General features: G+C 41.4%; 3 protein-coding genes across 3 annotated transcripts; all 3 read left to right on the forward strand.

The window, feature by feature from the left end:
- Window positions 1-548: 548 nt before the first annotated feature.
- Window positions 549-3,910, forward strand: RB195_007293 (uncharacterized protein; the record flags this gene model as incomplete). The annotated part of the gene is made up of 4 exons (XM_064180844.1): window positions 549-581; window positions 1,172-1,334; window positions 1,538-1,659; window positions 3,365-3,910. The coding sequence occupies 4 exons, from the start codon at window positions 549-551 to the stop codon at window positions 3,908-3,910; spliced, it is 864 nt and encodes a 287-aa protein (XP_064037682.1).
- A 1,137-nt stretch (window positions 3,911-5,047) lies between these two features.
- RB195_007294 (uncharacterized protein) lies at window positions 5,048-5,775 on the forward strand (the record flags this gene model as incomplete). The annotated part of the gene is made up of 4 exons (XM_064180845.1): window positions 5,048-5,153; window positions 5,312-5,351; window positions 5,578-5,582; window positions 5,654-5,775. The coding sequence occupies 4 exons, from the start codon at window positions 5,048-5,050 to the stop codon at window positions 5,773-5,775; spliced, it is 273 nt and encodes a 90-aa protein (XP_064037683.1).
- A 206-nt stretch (window positions 5,776-5,981) lies between these two features.
- RB195_007295 (uncharacterized protein) lies at window positions 5,982-12,033 on the forward strand (the record flags this gene model as incomplete). The annotated part of the gene is made up of 3 exons (XM_013437551.2): window positions 5,982-6,036; window positions 9,082-9,178; window positions 11,934-12,033. The coding sequence occupies 3 exons, from the start codon at window positions 5,982-5,984 to the stop codon at window positions 12,031-12,033; spliced, it is 252 nt and encodes an 83-aa protein (XP_013293005.2).
- Between the last annotated feature and the right edge of the window lie 4,690 nt (window positions 12,034-16,723).

The raw sequence follows: 16,723 nt of genomic DNA on the forward strand, positions 1-16,723 counted from the left end.
TATTAATGTTTGATCGACATCATAAAGTTTTTATTGACAATGTGACATGTTGCTTCAAGGATTTTGGGCGGATTATCCATTTCATAGTATCCTAGCCAAGTGGCTCTTTTTTTTTAGGGACTTATCGATCTATGCTGAGCTATAACCAGTTTTCTGTGGGCTAACCAACAAGGAAAATGGAGAGTAAGGTAGAGTAGGGTCAAAACGACAAGAAACACGATGCAGTTGTGTGAGCAGCTGTTCTTCGGAGCGGAACGGTTGGAATCCAGGCGGGACACTCGCGGGCATCATTGCTCGCTGTATGCTTGCGTCAAAACGACATGAAGCGCGGAAAGTTCTGCAAGCGACTGCGCTCGAAGCGGAGCGGTGGAGCGTATTCTTGCACAAGTTGATACTAGATTTCTATCACTTCATTGCGACTGAGTGGAAAACATGTTTTCTCTGACGGGCTTCTGGGATAAACACGTAACAAGAAAACATGAATTCAGGATAAATAGTCCACATAGGTATGGGTTCACTTCACTTCGTTCTTCCATTTCCTGGACAACATGGTGAAAATTGTTCGCTCATACTCGTGGGAGGTAAGGAAAACTTGAAGACAGAATTAAAGGCATCACCCCACAAATCTGGTTTGGTGTGGGTTTCAGGTGGGTTATGCCTATACGGGATCATAGATTGTGGGGAGAGGGCGATTCCGTCCAGTTTCTCCTAATTGCCGTAAAAAAACGCTCCCAAAGATGCAGCGTGTGCGCAAGTCTGGCCGGCTCCAATCGAACCAGTTGTAGAAAATAGCGCCCCGGAACGCTCGAAGCCGCATCTTCCGGACCGTTTTTTACGGCAATTAGGAAGAAATAGACGGAATCACCCTCCCCACAATCTACGACCCAGCATAGCTATAATCCACCTGAAACCCACACCACCCCAGATTCATGGGGTGATGTCCTTTAACGTACTTTTATTTCATCACTTGTACGAGCTAAAGCTTCTTGGTGGTCCTGAGACCTCGGGTTTCTGGATTCCTAGATTCCCTTTTTCGTGATCGAAGACTAAGTCCTTAAGTCTATCTACCATCGGAATGTATCCAACATCAAAATTTCTCCAAAAAGTGTTTTTTCAGATTTTTTCCGGCATATGTAAGGCGAATTTTCTTTTAAAAAATATCCACATTCAGGAATTCCATCAAGATTTCCTCCACCATTGGATTGAAGCGGTTAAATATCTAAATTATCATAGAGATAAATTTGCTACAAATCCACTATTATGGAATTTGGCATGTTTTGCGGCATGCCTTCTTCTTCTTGCTTTTTCAGTATTGATTATGACAATTTTTGGTCGTGAGTCACATTCACTTCCCTTTACATGAATTTCAAAAAAATCATGAAATCTTACGGAAAATAAAAAACTTTCATGAAATTTCAAGGAAAATTACATTATGTTTAACATCAGACTTTAATAAATCAATCAATTCATATCGAACAATTGACCGCTCTCGCCCTGAAATGGCCCTTAACAGTAAAATTATGGGTCTCATTTTTAGGAGTTGTTGATCCTCGATATCCAAATTTATCGCCTCGCAGGCTATCTTTGTGGGAGTTGTTCTTCACTCTCCAGTTATCAGACAGCGGAAACGAGAATGAAAAGCTTGCTTGCAAAACTATTGTAAGTTTTATATCTTAGAACCTCTTGGCTAGGAAGTCTTTTGTAGATTTATTTATTTATTTATTTTAAAACACCCATACGTGTACCATAAAAGAAGGATATTCAATTACTTGAAGCAATAACATTCTAACTTTCACTTTCAACATCATTTTCATCTATTTGCACAGGTTACTAGTGTCTATTTTGAATGAATATGTTTTTGTTGATATTTGGGACCCCTACTACTTGGATTCTAAAAAAAGAGTGAAACTTGCAAAAAGAAAGTAACAATTAGTGACCTATGACACTGCAAATCCCCTCGAAAGCTATTCGGAACAACACCTGGAAAATCTGCTGAACCCAATCCATGAGAGATGTGCTTTTATAGCACTTCATTGATCATTTATCGTGTTTATTATCGGTTCGCATTGAAAAAAGGAACATACGCATGGATGTGCAATAATACGACAAGCAAAACTGATTCGACTGATTGGAATGGAGGAGTTAAAGGCATCGCCCAACGAATCTGAGGTGGTACGGATTTAGGGTGGAGTATTCGTATACGGGATCGTAGATTATGGAGAGAAGGGTGATCCCGTCCATTTCATCCTAAATGCCGTAAAAAAGTGGCCCGGAAGATACGGCTTCGGGCGTCCCGGCGCGCTATTTTCTACGACGAGTTCGATTGGAGCGCGCCAGCCTTGAGCACGCGCCGCGTCTTCCGGGCCGTTTTTTTACGGCAGTTAGAAAGAAATGGACGAAATCCCCCCCTTCTCCATAGTCTCCCATTCCGTATACGAATACTCCACTTGAAATCCGTACCACCTCAGCTTCGTGGGGTGATGCCTTTAAACGAGGTTATGGACGGGTCAAAACAACATGAAGCACAGTTGCGTAAGCGGCCTCGCGCGAAGCGTCGCGGTGAAGACAGCGCTTGAAATCGCGGTGGGACCATCGCGAAGTGGAAGGTGGTGTTAGCAACGGTTCTCCCACGATCCTAACCGCGCACGCTACACCGCACAGTGCTTCATATCGTTTTGATCTGACTACACCTTACGTCAAAGGGTAGTATGTAGCCAACATTGAAGAATGTAGGCGTTATAATTGGAGCAGAGCAACCGTAGAGCGATAGGAGTAGGTTCTAGCAGAAGAATTTTTACTTCTACCCCGCCTTGTCAGACAAAAATGTAGATCCTGCCTTTTGAAAAATTATATATTTCTAAAGAAACTAAAAGGTCTAATAATTAATGTAATGGTCCGCATTACTGTGAAGTAAAGTGTAAAGCAACAAAAAGGAGCATAAGATTGAAAAGTATCAAATAACAAATTTATCGTGTGTTAATATATGAACGACTTTGTTTAAATCTTTTGACTTTTGCATCACCCCACGAATCTGTGGTACGAATTTCAGGTGAAGTATTCGGATAGTAGATTACGGAGAGGGGGATGATTCCGTCCATTTCTTCCTAATTGCCGTAAAAAAACGGCCCGGAAGATGCGGCGCCGCACAGGGCTGGCGCGCTCCAGTCGAACTCCTTGGAGAAAAAAGTGCGCCCGATGCCGTTTTTTACGGCAATTAGGAAGAAATGGACAGAATCACCTCCCTCTCCATAATCTACGATCCCATATACGAATACTCCACCTGAAATCCGCACCACCTCAGATTCATGGAGTGATGCCTTTAAGCAAGATTTTTCTACTGCATCAGCATCTCTATTCCATTCAGAGAACAGCAGTGGAAATCGAGAAGTCAGCGAAACCGCTAGCAGATCCAACTGCGAAGAGTGGAGGACGTTCTGCCGAAGTAGTAGCAGCATCTCATAATTCATCCGAACAAGGGAATGTAATTGTAGCGGAGACCACTAAAATTTGCTCAACACCAGACAAAAAACTAAGTATAGCTCCAACGCCAATGTTTAGTGCCGAGAAATTATTAAAGGAATCAGCAAAAAAAGTCGAACCGAATTCGGCGGAAAATTTAGTGACTCCAACCTCGAAAGAATTGCTATCAAATGAACGGATAGCTTTAGATGAATACAAAGCACCACCTACGTTGTCGTTAGCGAAAACGATGTCATCGATAAGGAGTGTTCAACTTGAAGCTAAAGTGACACGCTCAAACGAAACACTTCTACCACCTAAATATGGATCTATGGAAAATCTGAACAAGGTAGCACCTAAGAGACAATCTGCTGAGCAATTAAGCCCTGAAAAAGTACCACTTTTGCCTCTAATAGCCGCAAATAAATCATCGATCAGTGCACCACCGTGATGGATTCAAGAGTAAAAATATCCGACATTTATCATATACACTGTTCACTCATTGTCTACTACCACGTGATCTGTTTTTTTTTATTTTTTAAAATAAACTCTTCGTAAAGGTTAAAATTTCCGTTCCGGACCAATAAATCTATGAGAGATATGAAGAAGATGAAAGTGCTGGCAATGTTGCTGCAGTACGCGATGGTCCCACTCCGATTCCAACCGCTATCTCCACCGCTCCGCTTCGAGCGGAGTCGCTTACGCAACTATAGTTGGGTCAAAACGACATGAAGCACGCACGCAATTGCGTACGCGGCTTCCCTCGAGGCGCATCGGTGTAGCGTAGCGGCTTGGAGCGTGGTGAAACCCTTTCTGGCACCACCCATCGGTGCAATTTGCGACAGTCCCAACCAGTCGGTTACGACCGGTGCTTCAACAGCACGTTTCGAACATGTACGCAATTGCACTGCAACTACACTCGTGACGTCATGTCGTTTTGGCCCGACTGTACATCGTACTTCATGTCGTTTTGAACCGTCTACAGTAACAAATTATGTTTTATTGCATCAATTCAACGATTTCCGTATACTAAGCCTGTGAAATGAGAACTGCATGGAAATTAAGGAAGAAACTCCATTAAAAACCCATTAAGATTTAATATGTTGATCCATAGAGAATTTGCGTGCAATTTCGCGTATGTAAGTATTATACATCTGTGACCAAAGTGATATTCGTTAGCACACAAGCGCTACGAACTTATCTTAAGATAGAAATACTTCTTTAAGTCACTCTATTTATTGTCGTTAATATGATTTTTTTTACTTATGAAGAGAGACATGGAAATGAGAGAAAAAACTCACCAGTCACTTCTCTAAATTTAGAGTATCAGAAGAAAGCTCAAATGTAAAGTATAGTAGGGTCAAAACGACATGAAACACGTACGCAATTGCGTACGCGGCTTCTCTCGAGGCGCTTCGATGGAGCGCAGCGGCTAGGAGCGTGGTGAAATCCTTGCTGGGACCACCAATCGCTGCAGTCCCTGCAGGTCCCTCCTCGGTTCCAACTGCTGCCTGCACCGCGCCGTTTCGAGTGCGTACGCAATTGCACCGCAACCACACTCGTCGATTCATGACGTTTTGACTAGATTATGCTACGCAGCTGCACCGTGCGTTTTAGTCTTTGCCTATGCTGGGTGTTTGCGGAAAATACGGAAGCAGGCAGATCGCAGGTCACAGGTCACCGGTTTGTCGCAGGTCAGTTGAACGTTGCTGGGACAGGTTTCACTCATGATTCATCAAGTGATGAGTTGAGGAGTAGTCAGGAACTTTTTTCATTGCTCTTTCTTTGTGCCATGTCATATAAGAAATCTCCTCGGATTTTCATCTCTTCTGAAATTTATACACTTATTTAGTGCTTATCTACTCTGACACATTTCGCCAGATTGAAAACTGGTATCTTTGACCGCAATAATGGAAGTGCCGAGAAAAAATGTTGCTTCTGCTTCCTTGTGCTCTTACGGAGCAAACTCCATCTTTCAATTTTATCTCAATCTAATTGTTACTATGCTGTTTGAGTTTTTTTTTTAAATTTGTTTGAGGTCATCATTCTTATTGAGGTTTTTCTCACAATCTCACAAATTGGGTGGTGGTTTTTTTTTAGAAACTTGTTCTGACTCAGGCGAAGTGTGTATCCTTCGTTTTTTTTCTTTTCGTGGACCATTGGTATATGTGAATGAATGAAATAAAAATCTCAGAAGTTGCAGTTTGTTTGATAAGTCGTCTGCGTCTGCTTGTTCTACCTGCTGTACAAGTTACTGGTATCATTGCTGACTTTTCTGCTGGAAAGGCATCTTACTTCGGCAATAAAAGAGATTAGTTTCGTTAGATAGTTTTAGTTCAGTTTAATTTAGTTAGTATTACTTCAAGTAATATGATTAGGAGACTCTTTTGAAGTTGAGGTCAACCGTTAATGTTTCATTTTCCCTAACTTTTAGATCCGAATCCAGAAAAGTTTGGGATTCCGAATGCTGAAAATGGATCTTCTGAGGTCTTTCTCGTAAAAGATCAACAGAGGATGGTTCCATGACTGTCAAGCACTGTCAACCGCCCTACTGGAGAAACTTTTTAGCTAATAGTGGTGAGTATTTCAACAATTCTATACTGCACAGGCAAATACGGTGTAACGATCGTTCATCATCATCTTTAACGTGTACTTTTTTTTCATTTTTTCCTTTCTCCCCGACTTTCTTTCCAGGAGCCATTTTTAGCATAACCAATCGATTTTGCTGTAATGATGTATGGTAGAGTTAAAAAGACATGAAGCACGGTGAACTGCGTAAGCGGTTGCGCTCGGAGCGGAGCGATGGAGCGTAGCGGTTAGGATCGAGTGAGGACCGCTGTTAGCATCGTTCATTGTTGCAGTTAGCGATGGTCCCACCTGGATTCCAACCAATAGCTCCACTACGCCACTTAGAACGCAACCGCTTATGCAACTGCACCGCGTTTCATGTCGCTTTTGTCCCGATTATATCTATCGAGGAAATAACCGAAATGAACCCACTAATTAATGAGCATTCAAACAGTATAAAAGTTTCTTGGTGTACCATAAAGCTTTGTGGCACACAATCGCGTTCTTATTTCTGGACTCTCTATCTTCCTTTTTTCTCTTAGTAGCTTTAGCGTTACATATCATAGATCCTCTAAGACTAATGCTTAGGTTTTAGGGTCCCGATTGACTTAGTTATTCATTTCAAGAAATAGAACTCGGTGACGGAAAAGAAATAGAATGCCAATCCTTCCGCCCCCCCCCCCCCCTCTCTTTACCATTTCAACACCTGTCACTTTCGATCGATTGAATCCGTTGTACGCGAGATAAAAATTAAATGCATCACTCCACGAATCTGAGGTGGTGCGGGTTTCAAGTGAGTTATACCTATACGGGGTTGTAGATTATGGAGAGAAGGGTGATTCCGTCCATTTCTTCCTATTTGGCGTAAAAAACGGCCCGAAAAACACAGCTTCGAGCGTTCCCGAGCGCTATTTTCTACAACGAGTTCGATTGGAGCGCGCCAGCCTTGTGCACGCGCCGCATCTTCCGGACCGTTTTTTTACGGCAATTAGGACGAAATGGACGGAATCACCCCTCTCTTCATAATCTACTATGCCGTATAAGAATACTCCACTTGAAATCCGTACCACCTCAGACTCGTGGGGTGATGCCTTTAAGTTAATTTTCCAATAGCGAACAAATACGAAGGATTAGGAGGCAACGATTAGCAGTGTCCGTGTCGCGCTGACCGCGCGGTGGGAGGGGAGGGCCAGGAGCGGGGGGAACCCGGACCAGCGCGTTCCTCGCTCTCTCCGGAGCACGTCTCGGCCGGCGGCATCGATCGACACCGCATGCGCGTGCCCGGCTGCTCCTGCAAAGCGACGACCTCAATCTCTGTGTGTAGTGGTGTATTCAACGGCTCAGTGCTAACCAATTCGATACGATGCTCTCGCAAAACTTCCGTGGACTTCACCAAGGTTTCTCCACACATTTTTCCTATCCTTAAGTTCTCCACAAACCTGTGTACTTTCGAATTAAAACGCATAAAATGGTGATTTTATCGCTGCATGCTGGTAGAATTTCAATTGAATTTCTCAGTGCAGAGGCAGAATATTCTCGAATTTCTCCATCTTTTCTTTTCGTTCGTGTTCGTTGGGAATGATTCGCAATTCTGATTTGAGCTTTTCTTTTTCTTGCAGTAGCGCAATCATTTCTTTTATTTTGTTTTTTTCATCGTGTTATATTTATTTGTTTATTTATATAACGGCCATAACGTCTTATTTCTCTTCTTCATCATGTTGTTTAGCCTTCGAGGATGTGGAATCTCATTAGCATTCGTCCTCAGTTTCGAACTTTCTTTTACCTCTAATCTTTTTTTTTTTTTCACCGGAATTCATTTCAAAGCTGAAATTTGCTGTAACCACCTGGGAAATCATGAGTTTCTTCGAGTCCTCCTTTCGTTTTCGCCCGGTTCCCTAGTCATACATGCAGTATCGGAATAGAACTTAGCCTCGAGACTTTGTTAGTGTGAATATTTCAGCTGAGAAAAGTTTATAGGAGTTTTCATTATAGAAGAAGTACAATGAATGGAAGTATCTTTATGACATTCTTTCTTTTCCTCATTGTAAAATTTGAAGTAATGAAAAGAATTCGGAAGTAGAAATAACAGAATTTTCTGAAAATTCGGGGAAATTATCAATAAACAATGACCCGTCAATACAGCTATCAATCAGTGAACGATGCTCTTTCATTTTTCGACCCCTTTATGAAAAGAGAACAGGGGAAAGAAGAAAGAAGAGAAGGAAGAAATTCAGAAAAGGAAGAGACTACGACCTTAGGAATAGGGAATCGGCAAAAAAATTTTTGCGATGTTTTGGAAAAAATTAATCAAGTAGTAATCAAATATGTGTGTTATAAGTTGAAGAACTGACTTCAACTCGCCATTTTTATCGCAGATCCGGCGATTCACAAAATGTAAAATTTTATATACGTGTGCTTTCATTTTGTCGCTTTGTAGTGTTGGATTCTATATGTAATGAGGACGATTCTATAGGAAACTATTCGATCATATGAATTATTCGCAAAGTTGAGTATATGGTGCCACAAAGGCCCTCTTTGATACGGAAAAAAGTATAAAGAGAAACCTTTTTATTCTTTTGCTTTTTGTTGTTGTGTTATCGCAATCAAAAAGGTCATACATTATGTCATGTGTGCTCTTTCAACGGGAATTCCATAAATTTCTCGAACACAATATTCTCCAACGCATGTCATGTGCCAACTTTGCTATTTCTCAATTTTTTCTCTGGAGGATGGACCCAGTTGCTGCCCGACTCCTTCTTCATCGCCAAAACTCTCCTGCAGCTCCTTCCATCACTTTCTCTTTCAAAATTTCTTGTTACTGTCAGCATACTGTAAGTTTTATCCTAATTTCTGAGAATGGTTAGCGGTTACAAAATGTCAAATATATTTCTTCCTTCCTTCCTGTTCCTATAACTAAATGTCTTTCGCGCTCGTATTCCATTCACGATCGTTGTATAATTCTTTTGCCGTCATTGTCGTCGCTTTCATTCCCGTCCGTCATCTTTGTAACAACAATGAAAAACAAAATGCCACGACGAAAGGTCAACCTTCCAGAAACGATAATGGATAAGTCGGACATGCAACGCAGTGTTGACTCTCTACGCAGTCAACTCAACATCGAACGAACACCAATTAGTCAAAGTGCAACTGAGTAAGTCGACAATTTTCAGAGATTTTTTTTAGAAGATGACGCGTGATTTAGAATTCCTTATTTCTCCAGTATTTACCATCATGTTCACCGCAGTCACTCATGTGAAAACAATTACAGACTGCAGTACTTGAAGACAGTACTTAAAAATTATTTTTTTTTTTGTATCATTTACCTCACTCTCAACGATAGAGTTTGTATTTGTTCTGACGGACTTTTTCCTAGGTGACCTCATTCCCAATCAAATAATGGCTGATAAGTGTTTGTGATACTGTAGTGCTTTTTTTTAACTGCAAGTCATAGGATTTTTACTCGTACATGGAAACGGAAAAATGTTTTCTTCAATGATTGGGAAGTTTTGAATCACAAATACCAGTTCGCCTTTAATTTCGTATTTTATTTTCAAAAATATTCGTTAAAATATATAGACCTCGATTATTCCTCTGGCGAGCTCTCATACTTTCTCGGCAAACCTTATACAACTTACTACTGTAGTTAAGCTGTTATTCTTAGCTCATTAGGAGTTTTCCCACGATCACCAGCTATGTGATTACTGACGTCGTCAATTTACTGGAAAACAAACTGACGACGTCAATAATCATCTAGCTGTGGATATTCGGCAAGATCCCAATTATTTTACATCCGGAGATCTTTCACGCCCATCAAACTGTTGGAAATAAAGATTACATAGTCTTCTTCCAGTTGTTTATGAACAACACTCTCACTCTCATTCCGATCAATTCGATTATATCTGTAAACAGCTGAAGAGATGATGGAACTCCCTAAAACAACCTTTTATTCTGAGGATGACGGGAAGCTTACGAAAATATTTGTCGCATTAGTTTTTGGTTTACTTACCTTTTCAAATAAAGCCCAAAAATCCAATGGAGATGTATTTTTCCCGTAGGAGGATTTTTTGTCCTTTACAGAGTTGGCTGTGGTTAAATATTTTCTCCATGAAGTGGATGGTTAAGTTAACAAATTTGTCTTGCTATATACCCATGTAATTTCCTGTATTATTTTTTGTAAATCACATGAATCACCCACGAATCACATCCTTTACACGAGCACTTCTGGAAGGACTACGGTACCGTTGGCACCGTCTTTAAAATCAGCGAAATAAACGCGATATCGCGCCCCAAGAGTCATCTCTTCACACATAACTCGCTCCTAAATTTAAATTTATTCCATTCACAAGCAGAATAAGACATATAATCGGCTTTTAAAAGTCGTAGTAGACTCAGCTTTTGAAGTGTTCTATGTTTCATCCACAATTACTTCACTGTTGTGACCTCACCGGAAGAGCGATCCTTGCCTGATCTTGGCCTTCTCTTCCAAAGTCTTCTCTTAGAGGTGTACTAAATGATAACTGTTTTAGCTCAAAATAAAGGTAATTACTATTCTTGGCCATAGCTGAAGCAAATCAATTAAAAAAAAGCTACGATTCCAACATGCCAAGATTCAAGGAGAGTCGAACAAGGACAATACTAAATGATAACTTTGTAATATAAAACTGTAAGAAATCATAGAGTTTATTACATAAATAATTAAAACGTCATAAATGTCTCTGAGTTATTTTTGAGTTGAGGCATTTGCTTCAGTTTCTTTTTTTTTCATTTTATTATTTTCTTCCCGTTTATAATAGAACTTGTTCCTCATCACTTTAAAGGCAGCATACCACGAAACTGGCGTGGTGAGAGGATCTGTAAGAAAAGCTAGATATGGAGTTGTAGTTTGTGGGATCCGGCGAGGTTCCGCTGATCTCTCCCTAGTTATCGAAAATGGCGTGGAAAACTCCGTTTTTCACGACGATTTCAGTTGCAAGGCGTCACCTTTGTGCACGCTGCGCAGCGGTCAAGGATTAATGAAGTCTCTTTACCAGCCTATTCAAGTGAAACCACTGAACAGGCTGCTGAGGGGACGAGAACGCTTATATAGAGGAACGTTCTAACGTACCTCGTAGGAAACAAAATGGTTCCCATGTCGTTTTTTTACGACGATTAGGGAGAGATGAGCGCAACCACCCTAGATCCTGCAATTTACAACCCCATCTCTAGCTTTTCACGCGATTCCCTCCACCAGTCGGATTCGTGGTGTCGTACCTTTAGTAGCAAAGATTGTGCTCTTTGTTGTAGTTTAGGGAGCATTTCTGTTCCTTTCTACCGTACCGTTTACCCTCATACTCGCAATTCCAGGTTAGCAAAACTTAGCAGATTTACCATTCCTGCAAAATAACGGGGAAAATAAGCATAAATAGGAATGCCTCTAAGTAATCTCCTAGACTATAAGCCCTCTCACGTTCTGATGTTGCTTAAAGGCATTACTCCACGAATCTGGGGTGGTGCGGGTTTCAGGTGGGTTATGCCTATACGGAATCGTAGATTTTTCCGTCTATTTCTTCCTAATTGTCGTAAAAAATGGCCCTGAAGATACGACTTCGAGCGTTCCGGCGCGCTATTTTCTACAAGTTCGATCGGAGCGCGCCAGCCTAGTGCATCCGCAACACCCCAGATTCGTGGGGTGATGCCTTTAATTAACAGATGTAACCATAAAAAAGAATAAAAATGTGTAGTTGATTATGTACCTATAAAAACTAAAAAATAGTAGAAGATTGCTATGTTGAGTTAAATTCTTTTTTAGAATCGCCACTATCCATAAAGTAATCTCATTTGTAAAACTTTTCTTTTTCTTCAAAGGCAAGTATTCATCCTCTTTCGCGGTTCTGCCTGGTGCTTTTTCATCAGAATCATGTTTTCAGACTCCGTCGCTACACCGAAACACAAGAGGATCCACTCGTGAATCCAATCGATAAGAAAGTGAACCCATGGGCTGAGAAGAGCAAATGTTCTGTTTTGTAAAAGACAATTACTGTGATATCATGCAAGCTAAACTAACATCCACTTTTATCGCCATAACAAAATTTTCTGGACAAAGTTCGGATAACGCACTGACTGCCTCCTTAGGTATCATGACACTGACATTCGCTAGTTCCAATTTTATGTGCTTCCAATCATGTATTTGCTGATCTTTCCCGTATCCAGTATATTGTAACTTTTGTTTCTTGTGTGCTGTTCGTTCGCAGAGAACTAACCGCTTTTACTGCACCGTCTCTTGCAGCTTTAACATTTATTTATCATTGTTTTCTAGTCATGTTTGAGATAAAGTAGTGATCAATGTCATTAGGTGTTAATAGCAATCTAATGGACGCATTCACAACAAGAGGAGGGATTACGGGGCGGATTTGTGTTCTTCCTCGTGTTGGCATTTCAGCATGATGGAAAACTGTTCTGTGCGATGCAGAAATTAACCAAAATAATAGTTGAAGTGCAGTTAAGTATAAACGACACAGCGTCTTCTAGTACCATCTGAGCAGATTCAGGCGCGTTTATTAACTCAGAAGTACAGTAATATTCGAAATGTAAGTATACACGGGAGAAAACGACCTGGAGCTCGGTGCCGTTGCTCAAGCGGTTGCGGCGCGATACAGCTTGCGGTTGGAATGGAGGTGGGACCATCGCTGGATTCACTCGGACTGCTCTTTTGGATGGAACTAGTGAAGGTCCCAAGTCGATGAGAACCGATAGTTTCACTCAGCCTCATCGAATACAGTCGATTTAGGTCGTTTTGACTCTTGAACCGACTACATATATCATTTATATAGGTCAAAACTAATACTTTTACTATTTACTATTACTGAAAAGAAACTGATTAGGAATAAACAGCTAGTTAGTTGGTTCTCTTCGATAAAATATAATCTAATATAAAGATAAAATAATATGATCTATAAATAAATAAATATAATAATAAATAATATAGTAATATATAATAATAATAATAGATCATATAATCTATAAATATAAAGGCAACCTGCGCAGCCCTGCTCTTGATGTTTGGCATAGTCTGTTTCTCTGGGATTTTCGGGAAGAAAAACATGGAATAAACATTTAGAAGGAGTTCAACATTGCCTCTCAAACATTCTTCGGTGAACGGTAAATAGGCTACCGTAGACTTTTCCGCGAGTCCCACCGAGACATTACGTGTCCAGTGGATATGCCGGGAGATACGCAAACATTCCTCGACGAAGTCACGCTCCACTAATTCATAGAAATGCAGACAATCGCCTTGGATGTCCTTCTAGTTATGGAGACGTAGAGAACTACACAGTTATAAGGAAAGATTCAAAGAAGGATGGTGTGAGTTGTTGGAACTACCGAATATATTAAAGAACAATGTACTTAATAAAGGATAAAGTAAAGGATAAAGTTTCTGGCGTTAATCAATCCGCTTGGGATGCGCTCCCACGTTCACTTCAATTCAAAATCGTTTGAGGTTTACGAATGTGTAACTGCCCTACACAATCACTTGCGGGGGCTAACCGATGGGTCAAGTCAGTGTTTTTATCCTCCCAGACAAGTCTGGTACCAATTTATCGACCCCGGAGGGATGGCTTGGTCAGCACTAGGGCGGATTCGAACCTCCGATCGATCGTGCACGAGGCGCAACCTCCAACCGCTACACTGCACCCGCCCCAGTACATGATATTTTCTGTGGTGGATTACTAAAAGAGAAGGAGCGAATTTTGTCTAGTTGTTGCCCTCAGAAAGTCTAGAGGTCCTATCAAATGAACTTTTTCCTTCAAGTGGTCATAGATACCGAAGATACAGAAGAGGTTAGAGATAGACGTTGACAGTTGTCATGTCAGTTTTTGTAGAAGGATTTCTAACATTTTTCCTCTCTTTTTTTTTGGGAGAACGTAAAATTCTTTCGAAGGAACATCCATAACTTCCTACACAATCTAAGGATGTCGGAGTTGGGCTCAATCCACACTCTCGGTATTCTCGTGAAAATGATTTTCATGAAAACTTTGTATATTGGTGGCACTTAGGGGCGGGGGGAGGGAGCGGCTCGAGCCACACGGTCAATGGTTCGAAACCGCGCTAGTGCCAACTAAACCCTACATTCTTTCGAGGTAGGTAAAATGGTACCAACTTTGTCTGGGAGTATAAGAATACGGCTCGATACATCGGCTGGCCCCCGCAGGTCATTGTATAGGCCAACAGGTGTCCTAAAAACCTCAACGACTATGAATTACAGTAAAACGAGTCCCAAATGGATTGGATCGCCAGAGACTTTATCCTTTTTAGACTTTTGTATCAAACAGTTCAAACGGTAGCAGCAAATTATCCCGCAAACATATCAGGCGGAGATTCGTTGGGTTCTTTTAATCTCCATCTTAGTTAACAAGAGCGGTCCTCAAGCACTCAGGATCCTTTCTTCTCGTGTGCGTGGCTAGAACCATGTAGAAAAAAGTAGTCAACAACGTAAGAAGGAAAAATCAGATACAGGATGATGGTTTACGGCTGTGACAGCTCCGCCTCCCAACCGTATTTGTCATGACGCATTACTTCGTATTACGGGCCTCTTAGGAGAAATAAGAGTACGAGAAAAGCGGTGATATTTGATATCTCGACACGGGAATTGAAGTGTGGAGAAAAAAAAAACTACAGTATAATCTCACTGCCATTTCATCCTGTGACGAGAAGTGTGAAACACATGCGGAATCAGCCCGGATCCTCCAATCTACTGCAATCCCATCTCTAGCTTTTCCCTCGGATTCCCTCATCACTTCAATTCGTGATATGCTGCCTCTTTAGGATTAGGATCTGGACTGGTATAAGACTAAGGAAGACTGCTAGCCAAGTACGACGGCTTTGGATTAGTTGCTCGCCTTCCTCTGAGTAGGATAAAGGATAAAGTTTCTGGCGTTAACCAATCCGCTTGGGATGCGCCCCCACGTTCACTTCAATTCACAATCGTTTGAGGTTTACGAACGTGTATCTGGCCTATACAATGACTTGCTGGGGCTAGCCGATGTGTCAAGTAGTGTTTTTTTCGCTTCCCAGACAACCCTGGTACCAATTTATCCACCCCGGAGGGATGAAAGGATTAGTGAGCACTAGGGCGGATTCGAACCTCCGATCGATCGTGCAGGAAGCACAACCTGTAACCGCTTCACTACAGCGCTTCCCCTTTAACAAATGTAATTTTTGCTATCAAGTTAACTTATTTGATGAAACAGCAGTTACTGATTCTCAATTTAAAAAAAATTTGCTGAATTGAATAGATTTGCAAATTCGCAACGATTGCTAGCGCTTCTTTCTTTTCATCGTCTTGAACAACATTCTCAAGAGTTCGCCATCTAAAAGGATGTTGCTTTTTTCCGTGCGCTCAAGTATGTACGTTTGGGAATCCTGCGACAGTTTTTTCATGTACGGCTCTAACGTCCTATTTCTACTTCAAACTATTGGAATTAGCTGCTTTCTTCGTGTTGGGGCCGTACGTTACCTTGTAATCTTTTTCTTGTGACTCATTGAGACCTCACACTATGGTATCTAGTCGGCTCAAAACGACATGAAGCACGGTGCATTTGCGTAATTGGCTGCGTCCGAAGCGGAGCGGTGGTGATGGCGATTGGGGTCGACACGGGACCAGCGCGAACTGCAGCGATTTATGGTACTAGTAAGGGTCCCCTCACCCTGACCACTACGCTCGACCTTCAAACACACCTACTTGCACAACTGCGCCGTACTTCATGTGGTTTTGACCCTACTATGGTTAGGCTGAAGCACTCTAGATCCATGTTATATATGGAAGAAAATCCACATACCAAGTGGGTATCTATGTGGGTATGAACCGTGTGCAGAGGAATTAGTTTGACCAGACTTTGGACGCAAACACTAACAACTACATTATAGACCACTTTTGGGTTTCTCGATCCACTGATTATATCGATCTGATCGATTTATCCATAGCTGTTTCATGTCTTCCTATCCTTGGAGGCACTAAGTCCAGTTAGTTCTTCAAACCATTAGCGATGAGCATGATTACTGCTTTGGACGAAGGAGTCCATGGCGAACAGTTTTTAAATGGAAAATGGCGCAGCAATTTCTAGCTACGCCACTTAACTATTTTTACCCGTAAAAATTTAAAATTTTGGTGAGGTTCCTCTTCAACGATTGCCGTTCTGATGCTTCATGTGAACGGTGTACCTAATTTTATGAACATTGGCGATGACGGAGGTCCATTGATCTCACCTTAATATACTTCAAACATTTTTCATCACTTTCGTACAACAGCATAGTGATGGGGTGCAGGAAGGACGATGGGGAAAATGTAGCTGGGGCGGGGGACACTAAGTGTCGCCCTCCTTTCCGGAAGCTCTATCTCTTTTACTTTTTTTCTCTTAGTAACTTTAGTTTACATGTCATAGATCCTCTAAGATTAATGCTTAGGTCTTAGAGTCCTGATGGATTTAGTTATTTACTTCCAGAAATAAGAGCGCCAATGGGTTCCCCTCCACCCAATCAGACGGTTATGTTAGCTAGGTAGGGTAAGGGAATAAATTTCTTCGATCTTCCTCAATGCGTCCTCGATAAGGTCGCAATATAGCGGTAAGCTCGTTTGCTCTTGCTCAACTTTGAAAGTAAGTTGCTTATTACGTTTGTAATCGCTGACACCAATAGCTGACGAGATCCGATAAAGGGTGAA

Source organism: Necator americanus, chromosome I, assembly GCF_031761385.1.
Source record: "Necator americanus strain Aroian chromosome I, whole genome shotgun sequence".
NCBI classification, from domain to species: domain Eukaryota; kingdom Metazoa; phylum Nematoda; class Chromadorea; order Rhabditida; family Ancylostomatidae; genus Necator; species Necator americanus.